The sequence below is a fragment of the Leuciscus leuciscus genome (assembly GCF_965113295.1).
Source record: "Leuciscus leuciscus genome assembly, chromosome: 1".
Taxonomy (NCBI): Eukaryota; Metazoa; Chordata; class Actinopteri; order Cypriniformes; family Leuciscidae; genus Leuciscus; species Leuciscus leuciscus.
The window spans coordinates 75,024,657-75,049,520 of NC_138725.1; the positions used below are offsets into that span (position 1 = coordinate 75,024,657).

The window sequence follows — 24,864 nt, forward strand, 5'->3', positions numbered from 1 at the left end:
ACACATTATATATATATACTGCTGATGCAGTGACGTATAGTCACAATAAATCATGCACTGTAAGAGGTTCACTTTTTATAGTGAATGTGTTTGTTAGTAAAAATTCAGGAAATATGTGTGAAATAACTATTTCTATTAAAAAGTTTAATGACGATTTCTGCAGAAGTCTTTTGCACTTTCTTTAAATTAGGATATTTTACATTGATTTTACAGTTGTTGTATGGCAGCCATTGCTGGTAGTCCTTTGACCGTTCTTTTGATTGTAATAATTCAGGAAATAGCTGTAAAATAACAGTATGTTTCTGTAAAACATTTACAGAATGCACCTTATTTTTTGTTTGGCAGCTGAAGCTGACAGTCATTGACCGTATAAAGATTTTATTTTTTACAGTGTAGGTCAACACAATTTAGTTGGTTTATGTCAAATTAATTGACAAAATATGTTTAACTTCATTTCATTAGTCAAACTAAATTGCTACTTAGGCTCAAGATGCTCTTGGGAAACGCAGCCCTGTGGATCTGTAGTTCCCAGCATGCTTTGCAAAGGAATGCATTAGGTGTGTATATTTAGGGATTGAGTGTTATTTCATGTGTTTTTCAGTAAAGGGAAAGATGTTGATTAATGTTTAATATTCAGTTGTGTTGAACATTTAGAGCAGTTTCTGTTATTGAATGTTGTGGTTACTGAAGAGTAGCGCTGTCAGCTGATATTCACTTTTATGCAACATAATGTGTTTAATAACTTCAAATCGTAATTTACCATTTTACTATGTAAAAAAACAACTTGCATCACAAAAGGTGTAATTGTGATTGTCAAAACATTTAGTAACTAACAGAATTGTATTAAGTTTAGTGACAACATGTTTACATGACTGATAGGCTACTGTTTTTGATATTGCTTAACACAATTTTCACGATTTCAAATTAAATTCTTGGGATTTGATTTCAATCTTGATTCAATATTGACTCATTTGGATAAATATTATAGGTAGATAGCCTACATGTAAATTTTTCTCAAGAACAAATATATCTCACATAGCCTAATACTGTAAACATACAGAGAGGCCTATCAGCTGGTGTTATTAAAGGTTAAAAATAACAAATTAAATAAAATAATAACAATTATTTAATGACACAAGTAAAAATATAATAAATATGTAATATAGTGCACATATTTAGCTAAATACTCCTCTCTATAGGGATCTCCCAGTCACGTGACCCCTAGCCGCGTGTCAGCCATTTTGACGGAATACTATTGCACAAGCGCACATACATGAGAATGCGGATTATCACGTTTTATGGCTGCGAATTGATTAAAATAATGAATAATGGTCACTGTATACTATTAATTATCTTGAGCCTGCTGAAATGTTACTATAAATATATTTTCTTTCCAACTGTGCAATCTTAATAATAAATAGGCTAAATATATTTATCCACTAAGCTGCAGCAGTCCTATGCTCGTCTTCCCATTAAGTTTTTTTTCTCTTTCTGACATTTCATACCTGTTGTTACATTTTTTAAATTAAATTGACTATAAAAAAGATTGCTTGTGTGTGCTGGTGTTCATTCCAGTCTTTTAAAATAGTTGAATGAATGAATGCTCGCGAGGTGCCTGTAACGATTTTAAATAGGCTAACGTTAGGCTTTTTAATCAATAATGTACACAGGGTAGAGGAGAACGACAGTCAACTACTTTGAATATTATAGCATTTTGGGCATAAACATGTAAATAGTGAAAAGACTGACATTGAAAAATGACACAGAATGATTAAAATGTAATATTTAAATATTTAATCCAAATAAATAAATGTTCGTGGTTCGCACTGATGTTATTCATTTGTTCTCACACACTTCAGCGTCGCGGTCACTTATTAGCGCAGCGGCCGTCAGCTAACTCTTCACGTCAGGTCATCATAAAAAGAAATAAACAAGAGGAAGATCAAATAATTAGGAATCATAGATCCATATGAAGCACCACGAGTTCTTTTTACAGGCATTAAATGTGTAGAAAAACTTCCTGACATTGAGTTCGGTGACATTTACAGCTACCTTATTCACTTCCCATCACGCTATACCGGAGCTTCATTAAAAGCAAATAACAGTTAAAAGCTTAGCAGGCTATCGGTATCACGAGTCCGGATGGGTCAGCAACACTTTGATTTGGACACCAGCGGGGAAGGATTTTTCAATCATCACCGCAAAGGTTGGTCAATAGATGAATATTTCGCGACGAGCTGTATTATCACCAGCGGTTTAGCATTTTTCTATTCCGTCAAGATGGCTGCTCCAAATGGCGTGACGTCACGCGGGACGTCCCTATAGCTATTTGTTCTAGTCAACTATGGTCATTAAATGGCTTTCCTGAGGTAAATGTAACGTTCTGTGCCATAATTGTTCTCCTGCTGATTTATTTACCTCTCTCCGCGGTTGAAAAACACTAATTGATCGATATTATTTATGAGGCATAAATACCTTTCAGTAAGTTGTACTGTATCTTTAAATATAAAGTAACAGATGATTGGTTACTTGAACTGAGGCGCTACAGCGATCTGTCACGTCACATTTACAAGCGCCAAAACGTTATTTATTGTCTGAATTTCGTAATAAAATGGACAGAACCTGAGAGCTGAGAATTAGTTTCATATCAGTAACCTGCTCTGTCTAGTCTGTCGGTGTCAGTGTCCTCTTTGCTCCGATACTTTTCTCTCACGCCGTGAAAATGGATGTGTGACGTATAAGAGCTTGTGAAAAGTGTTATTTGCGTGAGTCTTGCGCTGAATGAGTGAAAGTTGGCCCTGTTGTGTCCAAAAACACAGTGTTCAAACAAATATGCAGAGACTTCCATGGCAGCTTTAGTGAAACTCTGGCACTGTGCCTGGCAGGTAAACAGAAAAAAATAATCAAACACCGTCCGGTCAGATGAAGACATTCAGAGGGAAAAAGAAACCAGAGAGACAGAGAGAGTTTAATCATCTAAAACTTTGTTTTGAACCTTTTGACTCAAGAGTGTAACTTCCCACTGAATCCCACATATAGCAATATTGTTTCGGCCCAAATCTGGAACTAGTTTTTATGAATTAAAATTCATAAACCATATTGAGCTGATACATTATTAAGACACACAGACATCAATAATAAGCGCATGAATCCCAGCAATGGTGGCAATCAACAAAAATCTTGTGCCACAATGCATGCTGGGTGCCAGCAGAGAACAGAACCCATCATGGACTCCCAGCATGCATTGCAGTATGAATAAATTATGCAGCTGAATGGTCTTACTACTTTCTTTATTTGCTCTTTATTTTTTCTGTTGTTTTTGGTGTGATTTTTTTTTCTTTTCTTTTTTTTTTGTCGCCTGTTTTGGGATGTTCAGAGTTGATCTGTTTTTCCGAAGTCAAAGGGGACGTGCATGGAAAATGTCACTGGCATGGAAATAAAGCAAGATTAGATTTATTCTATTTATTTAAGATTTAATTAAGATCCTGCTGTACATAAAGAAATATTGATCTGATATTGTTTCAATGTTGATTCAATGTAAATAAGTGATTTAATTTAAGTTGAACAAATATACGTTTTATGTCCATCTTGATGATTTTTCATAATTGAAATAACATTATTTCATCTGACGCAATTATCACAAAGCATTTAAAATTTTGCTAATACTGTATGTGCATATAACAATATTAATGTATATTCTGATGGTCTATTTATCTTAACTTTGTAATAAACAATGTTGGATTATTTTAATAATCAAAAAACTTAAAAAGTTCATATGCTCTTCAGTTGACACACACATAAGAACATTTTGACTTTATAAATCCAGACTTGTTCCTCATTATTGACGTAGGATACATGGAATTTAGGATCAAATCCTGACCGTATGCATTTTTCAAATGCACACAGTAAATATGGGAACCACCAGTATGGTGTTAAAAGTAACACCGAAGTGTTAGAGTTAATGAGATACTTAAGTTATTAATTGAGTGATGATTATTCGATTATTAAAGACATCTGATGATAACAAGCAGAATCACTGAAGAAAAGAGAAACACAAGACATTTTATTACACTCTTATTACAAACCAGACTGACTTTATTTCTGTCATATGTCTACAGGTCTTTTGGAGAATTAACAGAGATTAGATGTTGACGATTTATTGAAAATGTTTGATCACCATTATGGTGTTCAGTGCTTCCTTTAGTTGGGCAGTTTGACTCTTTGCTTTTTGTCTCAGTTTGTGGTTTTTGAAAATAGTGTTTAAACATCACATGCTTATTTGCAAAAGAAGATAAGAACAAATTTTAATTTGGGAAAAATAAAAAGACAGGATTAAGGAAGTAGGCCACATATTTAAAACCATCACATGAATGTACAGTTATTTGATGTACAATATTTGCTCTTATGGGCACGGTCAGTAAACAGTGAGTGTGATGTTTAAAGAGAAACTGAAACTCTGAAATATACTCTGAATAATGATAGATGGCGGAAGAACTTCTGTGGTGTAGCAAAATGCCCATTTGTTTGCTTCTCATTTTTATTTGCATTAATATTATTACTTTCTTCTGTTTTATATTTATGTTATTCATGGTGGCTATGTTTTTTTTTGTTTTTGTTTTGTTTTTTTTTGTTTTTTTTTGAGAAAAAGGATTAGTTCAACTAAAAATGAAAATTACCCCATAATTTACTCCATCTTAGGTGTACTGGACTTTCATCTTTCAACAATAACTTTTTTTTTTTTTTTTTTTTTTGTATTTTATTGGTCAAAACAGATTTTAAATATGATTTCAGAGGGTCCAAGAGCTCAATCTAATGGAACACTAATCACCATCACGGTGACTTGAAAACAATTACAGTGGTAAATAATTAAATGTATTACAGTGGCACGATTAAACACAACCAGGGTTTGAAATTAACTTTTTTACTCACGGGCCAATTTGGCAAAAAAAAAAAAAAAATTGTTGTTTAATTTATTAATTAAATCGTTATTTGTTGTGTAGTGACGTGTGTGTTCAAGTAAGCCAGATATGCACAGATTCTGCACAATAAGCTGTATTTAATATATCATGATGACTCATGAGATGAGTATTTGTGCTAAATCTGTACAGATTTGGCTTACACAAATTTAGCAAAGTGAGTAACATAATAAGTAACACGCCAAATTGGCTGGTGATTTGACAGCGTTACCCGCCACAGTTGAATTTTACCTGCACTTGGCGGGTGTTAATTTCAAACGCACATTATAATGTGAAATCACAGTAAAACAGTAAGTTACTGTGATGTCAGCATCATTCTCCTGACCCAGAAAATGACCCATGCATTCATTTCACAGTAAATTTCCGACTACAGTAATTTATTGTAAAATTATACTCTTTAATTCCTGCCAATTTTTTACAGTGCCCCACTTATACTGCCGTCTTCCATCCTTATTCACATTCTTGCATATATAGGCTATATATATTTGTCCTGAGTTTAATTGAGGTATGATAGAACTGTATCATTTCATTTATCTTGACAACTTAGAGAATGTTGAGCATTCAGTGTTTACTTGTTCAGTTGCACGTTTTTGAAACAGACCCACGATTTAGAGTTGTTGAAGAGGTCATTGATTATGTAAAATTCAATGAATGTTAACTCTTTGAATCATGTTCTTATCTGTCTCTTCCACAACAACGCAATAATGGAGAACAAGCTTTTGGAAGTTTTGAGAAACAGAACCAAGCTGACTGGGCAAAATAACTTTAGCTGGCATGTGAGCTTCTTTACTATTAATAGTGAGGAATAATAAAAAAAATTGTCAAATTCACTCACACTGACAAACTTTACTGTAAAATGTACCAAAACTTACTGGTAATTGTAAGCCTGTAAAATAACAATAGTACCACAAATCATCAACTACAGTTAACTGTAAAAACACAGCATAATTGAAAACAGCAAAAAAAAAAAAAAAAAAAAGAGCAGCTGTCTTTACTGTAATCTTTACAGTACGTTACTGTAATAATACCATGCACTGAATTAAAACCTTAGTCGATTGCCATTTAATATGTATAATGTGTTAGTAATGTGAGTATATTTACACTGTGAACTTATTTCTTGAGTGGGCCCCACTGACTTCCATAGATGGAAAAAATACTACGTATTTGTACTTGGTACAATTTTCACAATGCAAACAAATAACCAAAAAAGTCAACTTTTTTTATTTTTTTTTATGTTTAACCGTAATATCAGACTTACTGAAACATGACTTTTCACAGTGTGGCTGATCATACCTGTACAAGTTTGTGTACGCATTTGTAACTTGGTCGGCACAACACCCAAAAGGCCCAAATGACAGCCCACCAAAACCCCCACATGGCTGGGATACTAGTTACGGTCACTAAACAATAAATGTGATGTTTACATAGAAATTTAAACCTTGTCTATATGATAATGATTCATTTATTTAAGGTGGAAGAACTTCTGTGGTGTAGCCAAATGCCTATTTGTTCTCTTCTCATTTTATTTACCTTACTGTTATTACTTTCATCTGCTTTTACATTTGTGTTATTCATGATGGTAACACTCTAATGAGAATCAGTAGACATGAAGGTGCAACGTTACTTTTAGTTTACAGAATGTGTTAAAGGGTCCATCAAAATACAGTCAAACCAAAAGTCTTAAAGAAAATGTAAATGAGAGGCAAAAAGCCAAAATGAAAATATCCAGGCTCCGCCTGATTGGGTGTGAGAATGCGTTGCTCACTCGCACTGTATAAATATGACCATATGATTGACTGTTCAAGAGTGAATCCTCATCCTATACAAGAGAAGTATCTCAGACACTTGGGATTTATTTCACTATTGGCCATGCACCTACACTGGCTAATATTTTTTCTTGTCTCAATGGGTAAGTAAATATTGTTTAATGATAAAACTTTACAATAATTTGTTTAATTGTCATTATTATTAATGCATGATTAGGCATTAAAAATGGCAACAATTACATTTAAAAAAAAATATCTGTTAATCTTGATCATGCTAATTTTTAGATATTGTTCGTTCATGTCTGCACTGTTTAACATTTTAGTGTGAAATGAATTACAGTGTGTTCCAGGTTTATAATTGCATTTATTCATCACTGGCTATTAATTGTTATTAATGGATTTTCAGCAATCATTATTTATTACCAGAAACCAAACATTCAGAATTTACATTTTAAACACATTGTGAGAAGAAAAAAACCCTCAAGAATCAGCATATGAAACTCAACAATGGTGACATGCTTCATGCCGCAAATCAATAAGTGTGTCACCATTATAGAGATTCATATGCTAATTCTTAATGTCTGTGTGCATCTAAAACTTGTTTTACCCCAGAATATATTTATATATTTTTTTAATTCTGAATGTCTGATCAAATGGTTTTTAATCTTCGCTATTGCTTCAATGCAAATGAACAAGCGCACCGTTATTTGTTGCGTAGTGATGTGTGTTCAAAGTAAGCCAGATATGCACAGATTCTGCACAATAGGCTGTATTTACTATATCATGATGACTCATGAGATGAGTATTTGCGCTAAATCTGTACAGATTTGGCTTACACAAATTTAGCAAAGTGAGTAACATAATAAGTAACATGCCAAAATCACAGTAAAACAGTAAGTTACTGTGATGTCAGCATCATTCTGCTGTTGATTCACAGTAATTTGTAAGAAAATGACCCATGCATTAATTCCACAGTAAATTTCTGACTACAGTAATTTATTGTAAAATAATACTCTTTAATCCTGTAAATTCCTGGCAATTTTTTTTACAGCAAATTTACCCCACTTATACTGCTGTCTTCCATCCTTATTCACATTCTTGCATATATAGGCTATATATATTTGTACTGAGTTTAATTGAGTTATGATAGAACTGTTGCACTGTTAAACATTTTAGTGTGAAATGAATTACAGTGTGTTCCAGGATTATAATTCCTTTACTTTATAATTGCATTTATTCATCACTGTCCAGAAGCTATTGTTGTTCATATGATGTTGTTCTGTGTCAAGAAAGTATTTTTTGGTGAAAATATATTGACAAATAATGAGTTTAGAAACTAGTGATGGGAAGTCCGACTCTTTTCAAAGAACCGGCTCTTGGGTCTCCCAAATGGCTCTTCATTAGTATCACTCGGAGCCTTCAATTTTAGCCCAATTTACTAGCAATTGTTAACATTTAGAAACTTTAGTATTTAGTGCAGGTTGGCATTCAGACATATTTCTTTCCTTCCTAAAAACGCGCAAGCATTTAAATCCGGCTCCCCCGCCTCTCTTTATCGCTCTGTGCATCTGGCCTGTACCACTACACTCACTATCTTCCTTCTTTCACATAATGGTATGATCCTAGTCTGTCCTCCCATGTGATTGGTCGCATGGTGTGCCCATCCAAATAAAGTCCCGCCCCTGCCTGCGGCTGAAGATTTGGCTCTTCCCGTTGGGAGTCAATTTGCGAACGATACATCACTATTAGAAACAAAGAAAAATAGTTTAAACAGTGTAGAATATGTGTCACAATATGACACATTTGACTAAATATTACATGGAATATGACACAATATGACACATATGACACAATATTGCATGGAATATGACACAATATGACAATATTACATGGAATATGACACAATATGACACATGACACAATATGACATGCAATATGACACATGACACAATATGACACAATATGACACATATGACAATATTACATGGAATATGACACAATATGACACATATGACACAATTTTACATGGAATATGACACAATATGACACAATATTACATGGAATATGACACATATGACAATATTACATGGAATATGACAATTTTACATGGAATATGACACAATATGACACAATTTTACATGGAATATGACACAATATGACACATGACACAATATGACACGGCATATGACACAATATGACACATATGACAATATTACACGGCATATGACACAATATGACACATATGACACAATATGACAATATTACATGGAATATGACACAATATGACACATATGACACAATATTGCATGGAATATGACACAATATGACAATATTACATGGAATATGACACAATATGACACATGACACAATATGACATGGAATATGACACATGACACAATATGACACAATATGACACAATATGACACATATGACAATATTACATGGAATATGACACAATATGACACATATGACACAATTTTACATGGAATATGACACAATATGACACAATATTACATGGAATATGACACATATGACAATATTACATGGAATATGACAATTTTACATGGAATATGACACAATATGACACAATTTTACATGGAATATGACACAATATGACACATGACACAATATGACACGGCATATGACACAATATGACACGACACAATATGACACGGCATATGACACAATATGACACTATTACATGGAATATGACACAATATGACACATATGACACAATATTGTTTCACTGATGTCTTTGGAGTCTAACAATTGTGTTATTCCATTAATATATTCACATCACAAACCCTGTGTTACTGCAGCATGAGGTCCAGCAATATTATAACAATCAGTTAGAAGACTTTAACAAACATGAGCACCGAAAAGTCAGTTTAATAAGACGCACACAGACATCAACAATCAGCGTATGAATCTCAACAATGGTGACAATCAAAAGTACTTTGTTGCAATGCATGCTGTGTACCAGCATAGTACAAAACTCCCAGCATGCATTGCAACATGAATAAATTATGCAGCTGAATTGTCCTATAATTTTGTTTGATTCTAAATATTTGCTTACATTTTTTGCTGTTGTTTCTGTTGTGAATTAGTAGCTTTTCAGTGATGTTCTGAATTAATCTGTTTATCAAAATATTTGTGATTGTCACCATTGTTGATATCTGTGTGTGTCAGCTTAAGCTAATTTTTTTTTATCTCTTGTTTGATAAAAGCTTTAAACTGACTGTTATAATATTGCTAGATCTCATTATGCAGTAACACAGGGTTTGTGATATGAAGATATTAATGGTACAACACAATTGTTAGATTCAAATTACCTCAGTGATTGAGGTTATTTCGTATGATTATTAAACCATCACCAGGTAACCATCATCACCTGATCTCCTTTCACTTTAGCTTTCTTTGCTACTGTACACTGTCACAGCAGCCAAAAAAGACAAAAGATATAATAAGAGTTAAGAGCCCAACTAATGGAAACACTAGTCACTCTTATGGTGACTTCAAATGAAACACATTAGAGTTAAACCTCTGTTCATTCTCAATAAAAACTTCTGTAGACGTCTGACAGAAATAAAGTCAGTCTGGTTAGTAATAAGTGAAGCTGGTAATGCTGTTTGTGGAGTTGTTTAATCCTCCTCTGCTGAGATCTTCACAGGTTTAATGTCTTCTTTTCTCTTCAGTTGATTTCATCTAAGGCTGTGTCTGAAGTCAGTTGTAGTTCTTGTGTTTCTGCTCGTCTCTTTTTCTGTTCTCTTCTTTCCTTCTGTGATTCTGCTTGTTAACAGGCTTATTAAGGCTGAGATGACTCCATATTTAATATACACAGGTTTTGTGGCTCAGATAAGGTCCAGTTCTTGTTTATTTCTTTGTTCTTTGCTGACATGTGGCATTGCTATGGCCTGCTTGTGGCCCAGATCTGGCAAACAGGAACGGTCCCCCCAAGGGCCATCATTCCACGCTGCATGTGGGCCAGATCGTCTTTCCACATGTGCCAGATGTGGGCCGGATCTGGGCCGACGCAATGTTGCTATCTGGGGAGGAGGATTAAACTACTCCACAAACAGCATTACCAGCTTCACTTATTACTAACCAGACTGACTTTATTTCTGTCAGACGTCTACAGAAGGTTTTATTGAGAATTAACAGAGGTTTAGATGATGTTTGGTTGAAAATGTTTGTTTGAGGTCACCATCATGGAGATAAGTACTTGCTTTAGTTGGGCTCTTGACCCAATGAGAGTCAAGTATAATAAGAGTTAAGAACCCAACTAATGGAAACACTAATCACTGTTATGGTGCCTTCAAAAGAAACACATTAGAATTAAACCTCTGTTAATTCTCAATAAACCTTCTGTAGACGTCTAACAGAAATAAAGACAGTCTGATTAGTAATAAGTGAAGCTGGTAATGCTGTTTGTGGAGTTGTTTAATCAGATGTTGATAGAGTTAATGTCTTTTATCTTCAGTTCATCTAAGGCTGTGTCTGAATAAAGTTGTAGTTTGTGTTCTTATTTCTCTATATTTCAGTGCTTATTCACAGCAGGTGTTTGAATGATTGAAAGAATGTTTCAGGAACATCACACTAACCTTTAAATAACATTCTAGTAACATTCTGGAACCTGGACATTTTTATGTTTTTGGAATGTTAGAAATCAACGTTTCTAGAATGTTGAACTTTAAATCAAAATTAAGTTGAAATAACATTTGATGAACATTATACCTTTCAAAACACGTTCCTCTAACGTCAAGGAAACTGGATGGCAGTTTAACTCTAATTAACTAATTAACATTAACTCTATCACATCTGATAATGAGCTGATGAGTTGAATCAGGTGTGTTTGATTAGGGAGACAAAGAAAATATGCAGTGTTGGGGTGCCTTCAGGACAGGTTTGGGAACCACTGCACTAGACCACCATCTCCACCATCTCCAAAAATATATATGGCGCTACATTCAAAAATGTATAAATGGTTTGAAGGAAAAGAGACAACTTTCAGTTTAGCATTTTCTTTAACATGTTTTTAATTTCCCCCAACATTGGTTTTATTTATTAAATTTTTTATTTCCTCGCACATTTAATTATTTATATATTTATTTATGCGGGGATATGTGGATTTATGTATTTATTTGCACATTTATTTATCCATGTAGAAGTTTGTGGATTTATGTATATATTTATTTGCGTTTTTATTTATTTATTGTTTTTGCTGGTTTCGTCCTCCATACAGGGCAGACATCTGATGCTGAAGGCTGCAGTACTCCAGAAAAAGCTAAAGCTAAAAAGGATCTTTTTGAATATTTCAGCTTGGAGAAGAGTGAGTCTCAGAATACTAGAATGTGGCCCTTGATATTCAACGACAACCCTGAAGACGTCCCTTACTTCAACCCTGCCATCATTTATGTGGACCTGTATGTGACCTCCATCACAAATGTGGTATGTGCCCAGTAGGACTGTGTATCGATTCAGATGTTCCTATTCGATTCAATTCCGATTCACAAGATCTGGATTCGATTTTTTACTCAATTCGATTTTCGATTCTGGACTGGACATTTTTTTTTATTGTCACCATTGTTGAGGTTTGTATGATGAGTACTGATGTCTAAGTGTGTCGTTTTTACCTTTTAAAAAGTTTTTAACAATCTCGCACAAATTTCTTCAGTTACAAATGATTTTTGTCACATCAATTGAGTTCATTACCTTCTTCTCTAGTTACTTTTCAGTTCCAAAAGTGAATCAATCAATCAATCGTTTAGCTGCAGTCCTTTGTCTGTCATTAAAGCAGACATGTTGATCTGCTTTATCAATGCAGAAATGTTCTCCATGAACACCGATAAAGCACACACCTAATGAAAGTCAAGGGTCAAGAGCCCAACTAAAGCAAACACTGATCTCCATGATGGTGACCTCAAACGAAACATTTTCAATAAGACATCAAGACATCTAAATCTCTGTTAATTCTCATTAAGAACTTCTGTAGCCGTGTGACAGAAATAAAGACAGTCTGGTTAGTAATAAGTGAAGCTGGTAATGCTGTTTGTGGAGTTGTTTAATCAGATCTTGACAGAGTTTTAATGGCTTTTATCTTCAGTTCATCTAAGGCTGTGTCTGAATAAAGTTGTAGTTTGTGTTCTTATTACTCTTTCGAAAGATGATTGAAAGAATGTTTCAGGAACATCACACTAACCTTTCAATAACATTCTAATAAAATTAAGGAAACTGGAATTTTTTTATGTTTTGGAATGTTAGAAATCAACGTTGCTAGAATGTTGAATTTTAAATCAAAATTAAGTTGAAAGAACGTTTGAGGAACATTATACCTTTTAAAACACGTTCCTCTAACGTCAAGAAAACTGGAAATTTTTTACGTTCCCAGAACCAACACAGAATATTTGGAGAAAGTTCTTATAACAAAAGTCTGTTAGCTGGGAAAAGGCTTCTGGGGGTGTTTGGCTCGAGGTCATGGTGCAAAGGACCCTAGGTTGATTTTACTCCGAACCATCCCTTTAAGGCCTTTAAGCACATAAGCATTAAAAGGCATTAAGTTTTATTTAGTAAGAATGTAACCACTCAAATCACAGAAGGAAAATACCATTTACAGCCAATACAGGCAATTTACTAAGGAAATATATGGTTTTTAAAGCTCTTTAACATTTATAGCGCCACCTATGGTCCGAGCGCCATAAAATTTAGCATGCTTGTTTAAAATGTTATGTTACATATTATGCTCACCAATTTCCGTGAAGTTCTGAGTCTTTGTCTATGATTTATAGGCTTTTGAGTATATATTGCCACGCCCATTTTCTAAACGACCCTTTTATAGCCATCCAAATGTAAAAGTTTAACTTTTTTTTATTTTTTATTATTGATCGAAAGAGTCTAGAGAATTGTACTGCACTGGTTTGGTTCCGATCGGTCAAAAAACCTTGGACCAGTTCGCAAAAATAGGTTTTTAACATAATCGCAAATTTTTATTTAATGATTTGATTGACAGCAGTTATTCATGAGGCAAAGTTGTTCAGTATGAGGAGATCTATCAAATTATATGCATATATTGTGTGGATGTGTGAAACACCACTTGATTACAGAGCCGTAAAACTCGTTAGCGCCAACTAGTGGCCGATTTCTTTCAAATTTCTTATTGACCTCTAGGGCCATGAGTCGAACTGTCACAACACTGTATGAACGAGGACACAGAGATAACGGTAACAAAGGTTTATTTATACACTGTATGCAACTCCAGATCTTCAGGTAAGCTTATGAGGTCAAACTCAGGAATGTAACGTTAAACTTAGGGTCTCTTGAAATGCTTGGAACAGAAAACAGTCACTCTGGACACTGGGCTAGAATCCGCGATGCACGGGCTCGCTGAATGAACGGGAATGTGGTCTTGGGAGTCCTGGACAATCTCCGCACACAGATGCCGCTTGAGAACACACACAGAGATACAGATTAGCTTTGAACTTGAGAATACTTGCGGAGTATAACGGTTTGCTTGGAACCAGACTGGAATGGTTTAGAACCGGGGAGTCACAGACGTCGAATGACGAGACCGGACGGTGAGCTGAAGTGATACTGGGGTTTATATGCAGAGCACAGCATGGTGATCAGTCGTGATGAGGTGCAGGTGATTAGAACTCTGGTGACTGAGAGCGGGAATACGTGCAGGGAGTTGATGCAGGTTGGGGCGTGTCTGTGAGAGAATCTGTGACACGAACATGCAAATGCTCAAATTTCATTGGCCGTTTCAGTAAGCCTATACTGAATCAAACTTAAGTATAATAATAATAGGATAATAATAATCTTATCATGGCCTCACAGAACCATTGGGTTCCTCCAGATGCTGGCTTTAACATATGAGATCTTCCAGGAACCACTTAAATGTTAAAATATCTTACAATAACCTTTTTATAGAATTCGAGTTCCTATAATTTCCCCCAAAGCACTTCGAGGTCTCACTCTCATGGTAATGGAAAGGTGACTCCAGAACCTCTGAACTGAATACAAAGTGCTTAAAGGATCCCATAAGTTCCAGCAAGAACCGCAAAGATGGTCAATGCTCCACCAGTAACCCTACTATAGGAGAAAGAGCTTTGAGACACTTAAATTACATTTTGAAGTTTCTTGAGTATCCGACAGGATATTTGAGGCACCTTTAGTTTTTACAGTGTAATATGAGCACGCACACAGTGAGGGCGCTGTGAGGTTACACTTTTAGCTCACTATGAACTCACATTGTGACCAAATCACGAGTATCCTTGGAGCTTTTGGTGAGATCACTGTGAGATCAAATTGTTAACTGGGCAAGCAGTTGTATTATTATCTCTCAACACTTCTTTGTATCTACAGAATGAAAAAGCCCAGAGTCTCACGACACAGGCCATAATGTTAACTGTAAGTGTTTTAGAAACCTTCTCATTCTTATTTTATAAAGTTTTTCTCAGTTTACTGAATTTTGTGACTTATGATTAGAGGTTTTATTTGATTTTCAAGCATACAGTATCTCTCTTATAATCACTCTGACCTTCATTTAACTTTTCAGGTGTGGCCAAATTCAAATATGACGTGGAAACCTGAAAATTATTGTGGAATTACAACATTTGCAGCACCGAGAAATATGGTTTGGACTCCAGATATTGGTATAAAAGAAAGGTAAAAAACAATACTTCTGTCAGAACCTGTTTTTGCCTTTTAATGATACATCAGAAAGGTTGCAAAAGTATGGATAGAACAAGGGTAATGCACAGCATAATCCCCAGAGTTAAATTAACTCTGCTCAGAAACCATTTGGTCCCAGTCTACAGAGAGTTAAAATAACTCTGAATCAGAGTTAAAGTTAATGAGATACTTAAGTGATTAATTAAGTGATGATTGGGCATTAATGATGAACACCTGCTGTCAACAAGCAGAATAACTGAAGGAAAGAGAAACAACAAGAGCAGAAAAAAAGAGAAACAGACCAAATGAAGACAATCCAAATGAAGACAAAATACATTAAATCTGTGAAGATCTCAGCAGAGGAGGATTAAACAACTCCACAAACAGCATTACCAGCTTCGCTTTATTTGTGTCATAAGGCTACAGAAGCACTTATTGAGAATTAACAGAGGTTTAGATGTTGATGATTTATTGAAAATATGTGGTCATCATTATGGTGATCAGTGTTCCCTTTAGTTGGGCATTTGGACTCTTGGCTTTTCTAGTGAGTTTGTGGTTCTTGTAACAGTTTTACCAAAACATGTAATTTGTTACAAAGAAAGCCAGAAACAAAGATGATCAGGTGATAAAGTTTTGAACAACAAAAAGTCTTGTGTTTCTGCTCGTCTCTTTTTCTGTTCTCTTCTTTCCTTCAGTGATTCTGCTTGTTAACAGGCTTATTACGGCTGAGATGACTTCATATTTAATATACACAGATCGTGTGGCTCAGATAAGGTCCAGTTCTGGTTTATTCTGGTCATTCCACACTGCATGTGGGCCAGATCATCTTTCCACATGTATCAGATATAGGCCGGATCTGGGCCGTCACAATATTACTATGTGGGTGTGTATCCTTCAAAATGAGATCCAGCTCTTGATCAGCTGGTTCAGGTGTGTTTAATCAGAGCTGTAGTTAAACTCTACAGGACAGTGGCCCTCCAGGAGCAGGATTGGACACACATGACATAACATGATACTCATTATAGTCTGCACGTTACTTTTGCATTTACATTTGATTTGAATAATTGCTGTCTCCAATCATCATGTCTTTAATAATCAGTGCTAATTTATATTTTATCCATTTAGCATCAAGACAGAGTTTGGAACAAGGGAGTCTCCATATGTGCTGTTGCTCAGTGAAGGCTCTACACTCTCATCTGATGTTTTATCTCTGACCACGTCCTGCAAGATGGATCTCTACAGGTTTCCCTTCGACACCCAAATCTGCAGTATAACACTTCAGTCTACAGCGTATTCAAGTACATCTGAAACACATGAATCAGTTTTGACAAACAAACACAACATAAAATGGTTTATTCTTCTAAACTATTAGACTTTAATATGAAATAATACAATTTAATAATGAAATTTTATCACAGCTGAGGAGGTTCAACTGGACGTAGCAACCGATAAAGCATCCATCAACCTCGAGTCAAAGGAGCTCTTTCAGGCCCAGGGAGAGTGGGAGCTCATCGATATAAATGAAACTAAAGCTAACATGTCTAAATGGATTGAAGTGAATCAGCTGATATATCAGGTACAGAGAATGGAGTGCAAGCCAATATTAAACATATACAATTATAAAAACAAAAAAACAAAGAACAACTAGTTGACAAAATTGTGAAAAAATATGTTCCAAAATGTTATTCAATTATTACATTTCCCTTTAACCCTTAAAAAAGAAGGGGCATCAAATTACCTTATAAATGAATTTATTAAAAAATATGTCTTTTCCAAAACAATAGGACTAAACACAATAATTTGTTTTATTTATTAAAATGAATAACGATGCATCGTTGAAGAAATCAACTTGCTAGTCACGACTGTTTCCCTAAACTGTATTTTCACAAAGTAGTCGCTCAACCACGTTGGTTAATAATGTCACGCACGAGGTGGAGTAATAGCTTCTTTTAATGAATCTGTTTGAGATCAAATTAACTTATCTAGGTCTAAAATCTAAATCTAGATGTTTTACTATAAATTACAGACATGGCATCTGAGGACTATTTCTAATTTTTCTCAGTTATTTTGCTTTATTTCCAGATTCAATCATAGGCTCGTTCTTACATAGTAGAGCACGTTCGCACAGGCACACTCTTCAAAAACGGTGCTTTAAATCTCTTGACAAACTAAAAGACGTAAATGACATTTGTATGTATTCTAAACAAAAGACACAGGTTGTACTGAATGTCAGCTTGCTTATTTTGCTCAATATAAGGATTTTTTAAGTCCACATGTCATGCAAACTAGAGACTCTGCTTCTAACCACAGGTCGAGAGCTGTCGTTCCAACTACACAACTGTGCGATTTTGTTTGCAAATGTTCGTTTGAATGATGGTTTCGAGAAACACCGACTCGTTGAACTATGCTGATTACGACAGAACTCGCGAACATAGTTGGCTAACGATGCTTTTGGGAAACGCACCCCTTAGTAATAAGTCTACATCCTATGCCTGCTGGTTAAAAGCTTTCTTATCCTGTTGCGCCCTCTAAAGGCCATGACCAGCGACTAGTTGACGTCAAGCTTAAACTGTTGTGGCAGAGCATTAAAGTCGACTACTCTCTCTCTCTCTCTCTCTCTCTCTCTCTCTCCCTCTCTCTCTCTCTCTCTCTCTCTCTCTCTCTCTCTCTCTCTCTCTCCCTCTCTCTCTCTCTCTCTCTCTCTCTCTCTCTCTCTCTCTCTCTCTCTCTCTCTCTCTCTCTCTCTCCCTCCCTCTCTCTCTCTCTCTCTCCCCCTCTCTCTCTCTCTCTCTCTCTCTCTCTCTCTCTCTCTCTCTCTCTCTCTCCCCCTCTCTCTCTCTCTCTCTCTCTCTCTCTCTCTCTCCCTCTCTCTCTCTCTCTCTCTCTCTCTCTCTCTCTCTCTCCTCATTGCAGATCACCATAAAAAGGAGACCTCTACTGTATGTCATCAACATTATATTACCAGTATTTTTCTTCCTCGTACTGGATGTGGCCTCCTTCTTCATTGATACAAATGCATCAGACATTGTGACCTTCAAAATGACTTTACTTCTGTCTATTTCTGTGATGCTGCTGATTCTTAATGACACACTTCCCTCTACGGCTGATAAAATCCCTCTGATTGGTGAGTCTATAACATTGACCTGATTATTTAATATTACTTCATTTTTTAAGAATGCAATCTTATAACTGAATCTCAAATGAAGTCACAACAATCAAACAATATGCATTAAACCTACAGTGAAATTAAATATAGTTGAGACTTTATGGATTAAAGGCAGAACAGTTGCAAATCCTCCTCAAATCAAAGTGATGCCTCCTGTCACTCCATGACCTGTCCAGCAGAGGGAAACAGAGCACAAGATCAACCTCCTCCTGACTTCCAGTTCTGTGTTTAATTATTAGTTCAGTGAGTTCTTTCAGATGACTGTATGGAATGGAAGTATACCAGATGGGTAGAGATATATGGCGTAACCAAAAATATAAAAATATATATTTTTAATGTAAGTATATTATACAGAAATGTATATTATAAAAATATATTTGTATATCCTACAAATATAAAAGGAACAGTTATTATTTTTCCTGTTGTATCTAATATTGTATTTAATTTAATATGATGCCACTTCCTGCTGTATACACTGAAAAAAATGATAGTTGAATTTACTAAAAACATGTGGTAAGTGGTTGCACACAATTGATTTTAGCTTATTAAATTTTAGTTCAACTTAATGCATTTGTTTAAATGTAGCTTAAATCAATTGTGTGCAACCACTTACCATAAAAAATATTAATATTCAGGAATATTCATTAATATTAATACTCAATATTTCCTTTCGTTTTGTTAATCTGTAATTATTTAAGTGAAATATATTTCGCGTATAGGCCTATTTATTAGTTTTTATATATTTACTTGTATTCTGTTTTCTCCATTATACAGAAGCTTAAGCCAAAGTTGATTGTAGAACAATTGCCACCAATGGTCCCTCTGATCAACTTACACAGCAAAAAACCCAGTGTTAAATCAACACTGCTCAGAGTACATATGGTCCCACTCTACATAGTGTTAAAATTAACACTGAAGCAGTGTTGAAGTTAATAATAATAATAATAATAATAATATATTTATTTTGTATAGCGCCTTTAAAAGTAGCTTTCTCAAAGCGCTTTACAGACAAGCATAACAGCAGAGAAATAACACAATGTAAATACAAAAAAAAAATAAACACATAAAATGAAGATCATGTAAAAGCAATCCTAAAATAAAATGTTTTAAGAAGAGATTTAAAAGTCACTAATGTATTTGCTTCCCTGATGTCGGCCGGGAGAGAATTCCAGAGCTTAGGAGCATAGACAGAAAATGCTCGGTCACCCCACGTATGAAGCCGTGTCTTCGGAACCACCAAGAGACCACTCTGAGAGGAGCGCAGATTGCGACGTGGTGTATAAGGGATTAATAAATCAGTCAAATACTGAGGTGCCAGATTGTGTAGAGATTTATAGGCCAGCATAAGGATTTTAAAATCAATACGGTACCTAACAGGTAGCCAGTGCAGGGACTCCAAGACCGGGGTTATATGGTCCCTGGCCCTGACCCCAGACAGTACTCTAGCGGCTGAATTTTGAAGATATTGCAATTTATCCAATGATGATTTAGATACCCCAGCTAGAAGACCATTGCAGTAGTCAATGCGCGAAAAGACAAAAGAGTTTATCAACTTCTCAGCTACCGAAAAGGACAACATAGGACGTAGCCGGGCTATATTTCTGAGGTGATAAAATGATGTCTTAACTGTATTCTGGACAAAAGGCTCAAATGACAGTGTGGCGTCAAATATGACACCCAGATTTTTTAATTTGGTCTTAAACTCCAGTGCAACGCCATCAACAGACAGAGTAGGAGACCCAACCTTTCGCAGTTGATGTGGAGATCCAAGGAGCATAACTTCTGTTTTTGAGCCGTTTAGAGACAGAAAATTATTGGACATCCAAATCTTTATCTCAGCAATACAGTTAGAAAGATGCCCAACGTTCACTTGCTGACCCGGTCTAGTATGTATATAAATCTGTGTATCATCAGCATAAAAGTGATAGTTAAGGTTGAGAGATTGTAGTAATTGGCCAAGTGGATAGATGTACATACTAAAGAGTAGGGGACCCAAGACTGACCCTTGTGGAACACCCGTATGAACAGAACCAACTTTGGACCTATAACCACCCATAAAAACAAATTGACTGCGGTCAGTGAAATAGGACTTGAACCAGTCAAGAACAGTCTCTGACAAGCCAAATACATGTTCGAGGCGATTGAGTAATAGGGCATGGTCAATAGTGTCAAAGGCTGAACTGAGATCCAAGAGAATGAGAATGGACGTGGAGCCGGAGTCGGAGGCAATTAGTAAGTCATTAGCGACTTTCACCAACACAGTCTCAGTGCTGTGTAATTTTCGAAATCCTGATTGATGAGGCTCAAATAGTTTGTTTTCAATTAAGTGTTTGTTTAATTGGGCTGCAACCACACCCTCCAAGATTTTAGACAGAAATGAGAGATTTGAGATTGGGCGATAATTTGACAGATTTTTCACATCAGAATTTTGCTTTTTTAAAACGGGAGTAACCGCAGCAGTTTTAAGTGCTGCTGGCACCTCCCCAAATGACAAAGAGTCATTTATTATAGCAAGAACTGAGGGACATAAAGGACCAAAGCAGGATTTAAACAAGCTACCAGGCATGGGATCAAGTATGCAAGTGGTAGCTTTCATACTAGAAACCTGGTTGCAGAGCATCTCAGGTTGTAATAAAGTAAATTTGGATAAAGGAGTGCCAGAGAACCTAGGAGTATTAACTGTAAGATCGGCAGACTGCAAGGTATGGATATTTGTGCAAATATTGTACATTTTTTCACTGAAAGTCCCCCTGGTAATGGGGGAGGGGTTGTCTGGGGGCTTTGGTAGGGTGATGGAGAGATGGGGTTTGCCAAAACAGGAATACCACAGGGATGGTGTGTGGAAAAGAAGGTAGTATGAATAAGAAATAACGAAAGGGGTGGATCAGTCTCATCAAAAACATGCGCCGGCCAGTGCATCCCTGCGGCTTCCCTAAACCAAACTGGGCAGCCCGGAGTGGCGGTCTGGGGGGAAGGCGTTGTCTTTTCACAACCCTCCCCCTGGTAATGTTTTATGGAATGTTTCGTTTCATGTCACCATTATGGTGGTCAGTGTTTGCTTTAGTTGGGCTGCTCCAACTCTGTGTTTATAAAGCATATGTGTTGTGGCTAGAGAAACTGCGGCTTTGGCAGTGTTTCCTGGAAGCATTGCAAGCCTAATTTGATTGTACAGACCATTTGTTGCAGTTGGTCTGCAATTAAGTAAGGTTTAAGATGCTTTTGGAAATGCAGCCTGGTTATGGTTTGATGATGGAATTACTAGTGATCTGATTCAATGATGGCACCCGTCATTATAAACTAATTATCCACATGTTTTATTAATTTTTCACTACAGTAGTTATTTCCAGCAATATTTTAATTATCTGAAAGTATTAAAATCACACACAGACATCAAGAATCTACATATGAATCTCAACAATGGTGACAATCAAACAAATGCTTAATGTTGCAGTGCATGATGGGAGCCACCAATCAGAACGCATCCATGGCTCCCATCATGCATTGCAGCATGAATAAATTATGCAGCTGAATTGTCCTGTAATTTTCATTGTTTTTTTTCGGTTTACTTTTATTTTGCTATTGTTTTGTTCTGACTTTAGTAGCTTGTTTTGTGATGTTCAGAGTTGATCTGTTCGTCACTAGTTTGTTTATTGTCACCATTGTTGAGATTCATATGCTGATTCTTGATGTCTGTGTGTTTAAACACAATAACTTCTTTGCACAAAGTATTTTCAAAATTTTTCATATTGCTGTTGGATCTCAAACTGTAGAATCTCAGAGCTACAATCACCAATATTAAAATGAGGCATCAAGCACATAGTCAAAGATTTAGACTCTGAATGACATCAGTGAATCGGGCCACTACATGATGATAGTGTCATTATCATCAAAACATGTTGTGAGCAGGTCATGTTTTCTCAATGTGGTAACAAATGTGCTTTATAAACACAATGATGGAACAGTCAGAGAAAAACTAATATTAACAAAATGAAAAGGGTCAAGAGCCCAACTAAAGCAAACACTGACCACCATAATGGTAACTTGAAAAGAAAACTTCCATAAAACATTACCGTCTAAACTTCTGTTAAATCTCAAGAACTTTTGTCGATGTATGACAGAAATAAAGTCAAACTGGTAATAATAAGTGCAACAATGTGTAATGACTCGAAGTCAGTAGTTCTTGTGTTTCTCTTTTTTCTGTTATTGTTTTTTCTCTTTCTGTCAATGATTCTGCTTATTAACATCAGCTGTCACCACTAATGGCCAATCACTTAATTAATCACTTAATTAACTCATTAACTTCAACACTGCTTCAGTGTTAACTTAATTATCTCATTAACTTCAACACTGCTTCAGTGTTAACTTAATTATCTCATTAACTTCAACACTGCTTCAGTGTTCATTTTAACACTCTCTAGAGTGGGACCATATGTACTCTGAGCAGTGTTGATTTAACACTGGGGTTTTTGCTGTGGAGGCTTTCAATGCTTTTGGGAAACACAGCCAAAATTGACTTTATCTCAGTCATTCTGTTTGATTGAAAATAATAGTTTGGATGAAGTCGCCATAATGGTGATCAGTGTTTGCTTTAGTTGGGCTCTTGACCCTTGACTTTCGAATGTGTTTTTATAGCACATTCGTTATGGTAAAAAAGCCAAGACCAAAAAGGGATTAGGTGATTTTGGCTAGTTATTTATGATCCATAATCATCAAGTACTGGCTTGATTCACTGATCACATTCAGAGTCTAAAGACCTGATTAGGTAATGTGTTATTAATTTTATGTTTACATTATAGTAGTTATGTGATTCTACAGCATGAGATCCAGCAGTGATGTGGTAATCTAATATAATGCAGGATTTTAAAAATATTAAGTGCACAAATGGTTTTCAGCTAGAGCATTACAGACACACACAGACTACAAGAATCAGTGTATGAATCACGACAATGGTCAAAGTTTTCTGTTTTTCACAGGGATTTACTGCAGTGTGATTTTCTGTCTAATTGCCATCAGCATGGTGGAGAGCATCCTAATGAATTATCTGAAGGTTAAAGGAGCTGAGAAGAGATCAGTGGAAACTACAGCTGCTGTTACTGGACAAGATGGTAAGAGTCGACACAACATCAGATTATGAGGAACATTTTCATGTATTTTATACTTTTACTTCACAAATAAAGGTTTATTAGTGAAATTAAACTTAATATTTGTTTGATTTGTCACTTTGGTACATATGCAGAGAAAAGCTAATACAATTAATCTTTGAGTAAATAGACTAAAAAGAACACGTTTGAATAATGGATGGATGGATGGAGGGATGCAAATGGCATTTGAAATCTAAAATTAGCTCATGTAAAACCACTTAATTGTGTAGAAAACAAGCCACCCCAAAAAAAACAATTCATGGAAAAATCATATATGAGATTATGCAGACAAAACACCATTTATCCAGAGCTATGCTTTGCTTTTTCCTCTCACAGACAGTGTAAGAGACCAGCAGAATCCTCCAGACTCAGTTAAAGATCAGAATGAAGAGTCTTATTCCCTAAACCGTCTGAAGCAGATCCTCACTGAGTGTCGGGTTGCAACTCGACGAAAGCAACTGTCCTGGACCAGATTGGCAAGAATCTTAAATGTGACCTTCTTAGTTCTTTACATAATTACTATTATTGTGTTTATGTCTGTGCTTTGGAAGCTTTGGTATTATCCCTAATGCTTAAAATAATTAATTGGTTTGAGTAGGGCAAACTTAAAGTAACCAAATTAGTTCAATCAAATGAACTTTAATGAGTATTTAGAAGTTTCTTTTTCTTTTGAGTTCACAGAATTTATACATTTTAATTCTGAATTTTTTCATTTTGTTTTGAGTTTTCTGAATTTGTTTCTTTCCATTTAGACAAACTTAAATTTAACTAAAACTGGGCTGGGATTATATGATGTGTTATATGTACCTTCAAACTGACAAATTGACTGAACTTCTCCTGTTTGAAGTTGATAGAGTCAGCAAAATCAACATTGAGAAATATCAAAAGTTTTCTGTAGGTTCCAAAATATAATCACCTAGCAACCTTAAAATGAACACCATGTTAACATGTTAAATAATAACAATAAAACCCATGTCTATATGGGAAATATAAATATATGTTTATTTTTTTTTTAAGTTATATGTTATAGGAAAAATATTACTTTATTCAAAATATCTTGGCCTATGTAAAGAATTTTCAACATTGTTACCTAACTGATTTTTCTACTAAGCACTGCTTAAGGGCTATCCATGTCGCAAAAGTGT

At 35.4% G+C, this 24,864-nt stretch overlaps 1 protein-coding gene across 4 annotated transcripts; it reads left to right on the forward strand.

The window, feature by feature from the left end:
* The first annotated feature begins 6,783 nt into the window (after positions 1-6,783).
* Positions 6,784-24,658, forward strand: LOC309510932 (5-hydroxytryptamine receptor 3A-like). 4 transcript variants are annotated; one of them, XM_082185938.1, is made up of 10 exons: positions 6,784-6,885; positions 11,985-12,190; positions 15,104-15,148; positions 15,297-15,406; positions 16,127-16,342; positions 16,538-16,710; positions 16,831-16,934; positions 18,326-18,536; positions 23,552-23,683; positions 24,056-24,658. In XM_082185938.1, the coding sequence occupies exons 1-10, from the start codon at positions 6,846-6,848 to the stop codon at positions 24,286-24,288; spliced, it is 1,470 nt and encodes a 489-aa protein (XP_082042064.1). In that variant the 5' UTR covers positions 6,784-6,845; the 3' UTR covers positions 24,289-24,658. The 4 variants fall into 4 exon arrangements, with proteins under 4 accessions (XP_082042064.1, XP_082042063.1, XP_082042062.1 ...); XM_082185937.1 differs by having other exon boundaries at positions 16,538-16,680; positions 16,831-16,988; positions 24,056-24,657; XM_082185936.1 differs by having other exon boundaries at positions 16,831-16,988; positions 24,056-24,656.
* The last annotated feature ends 206 nt before the right edge of the window (positions 24,659-24,864 follow it).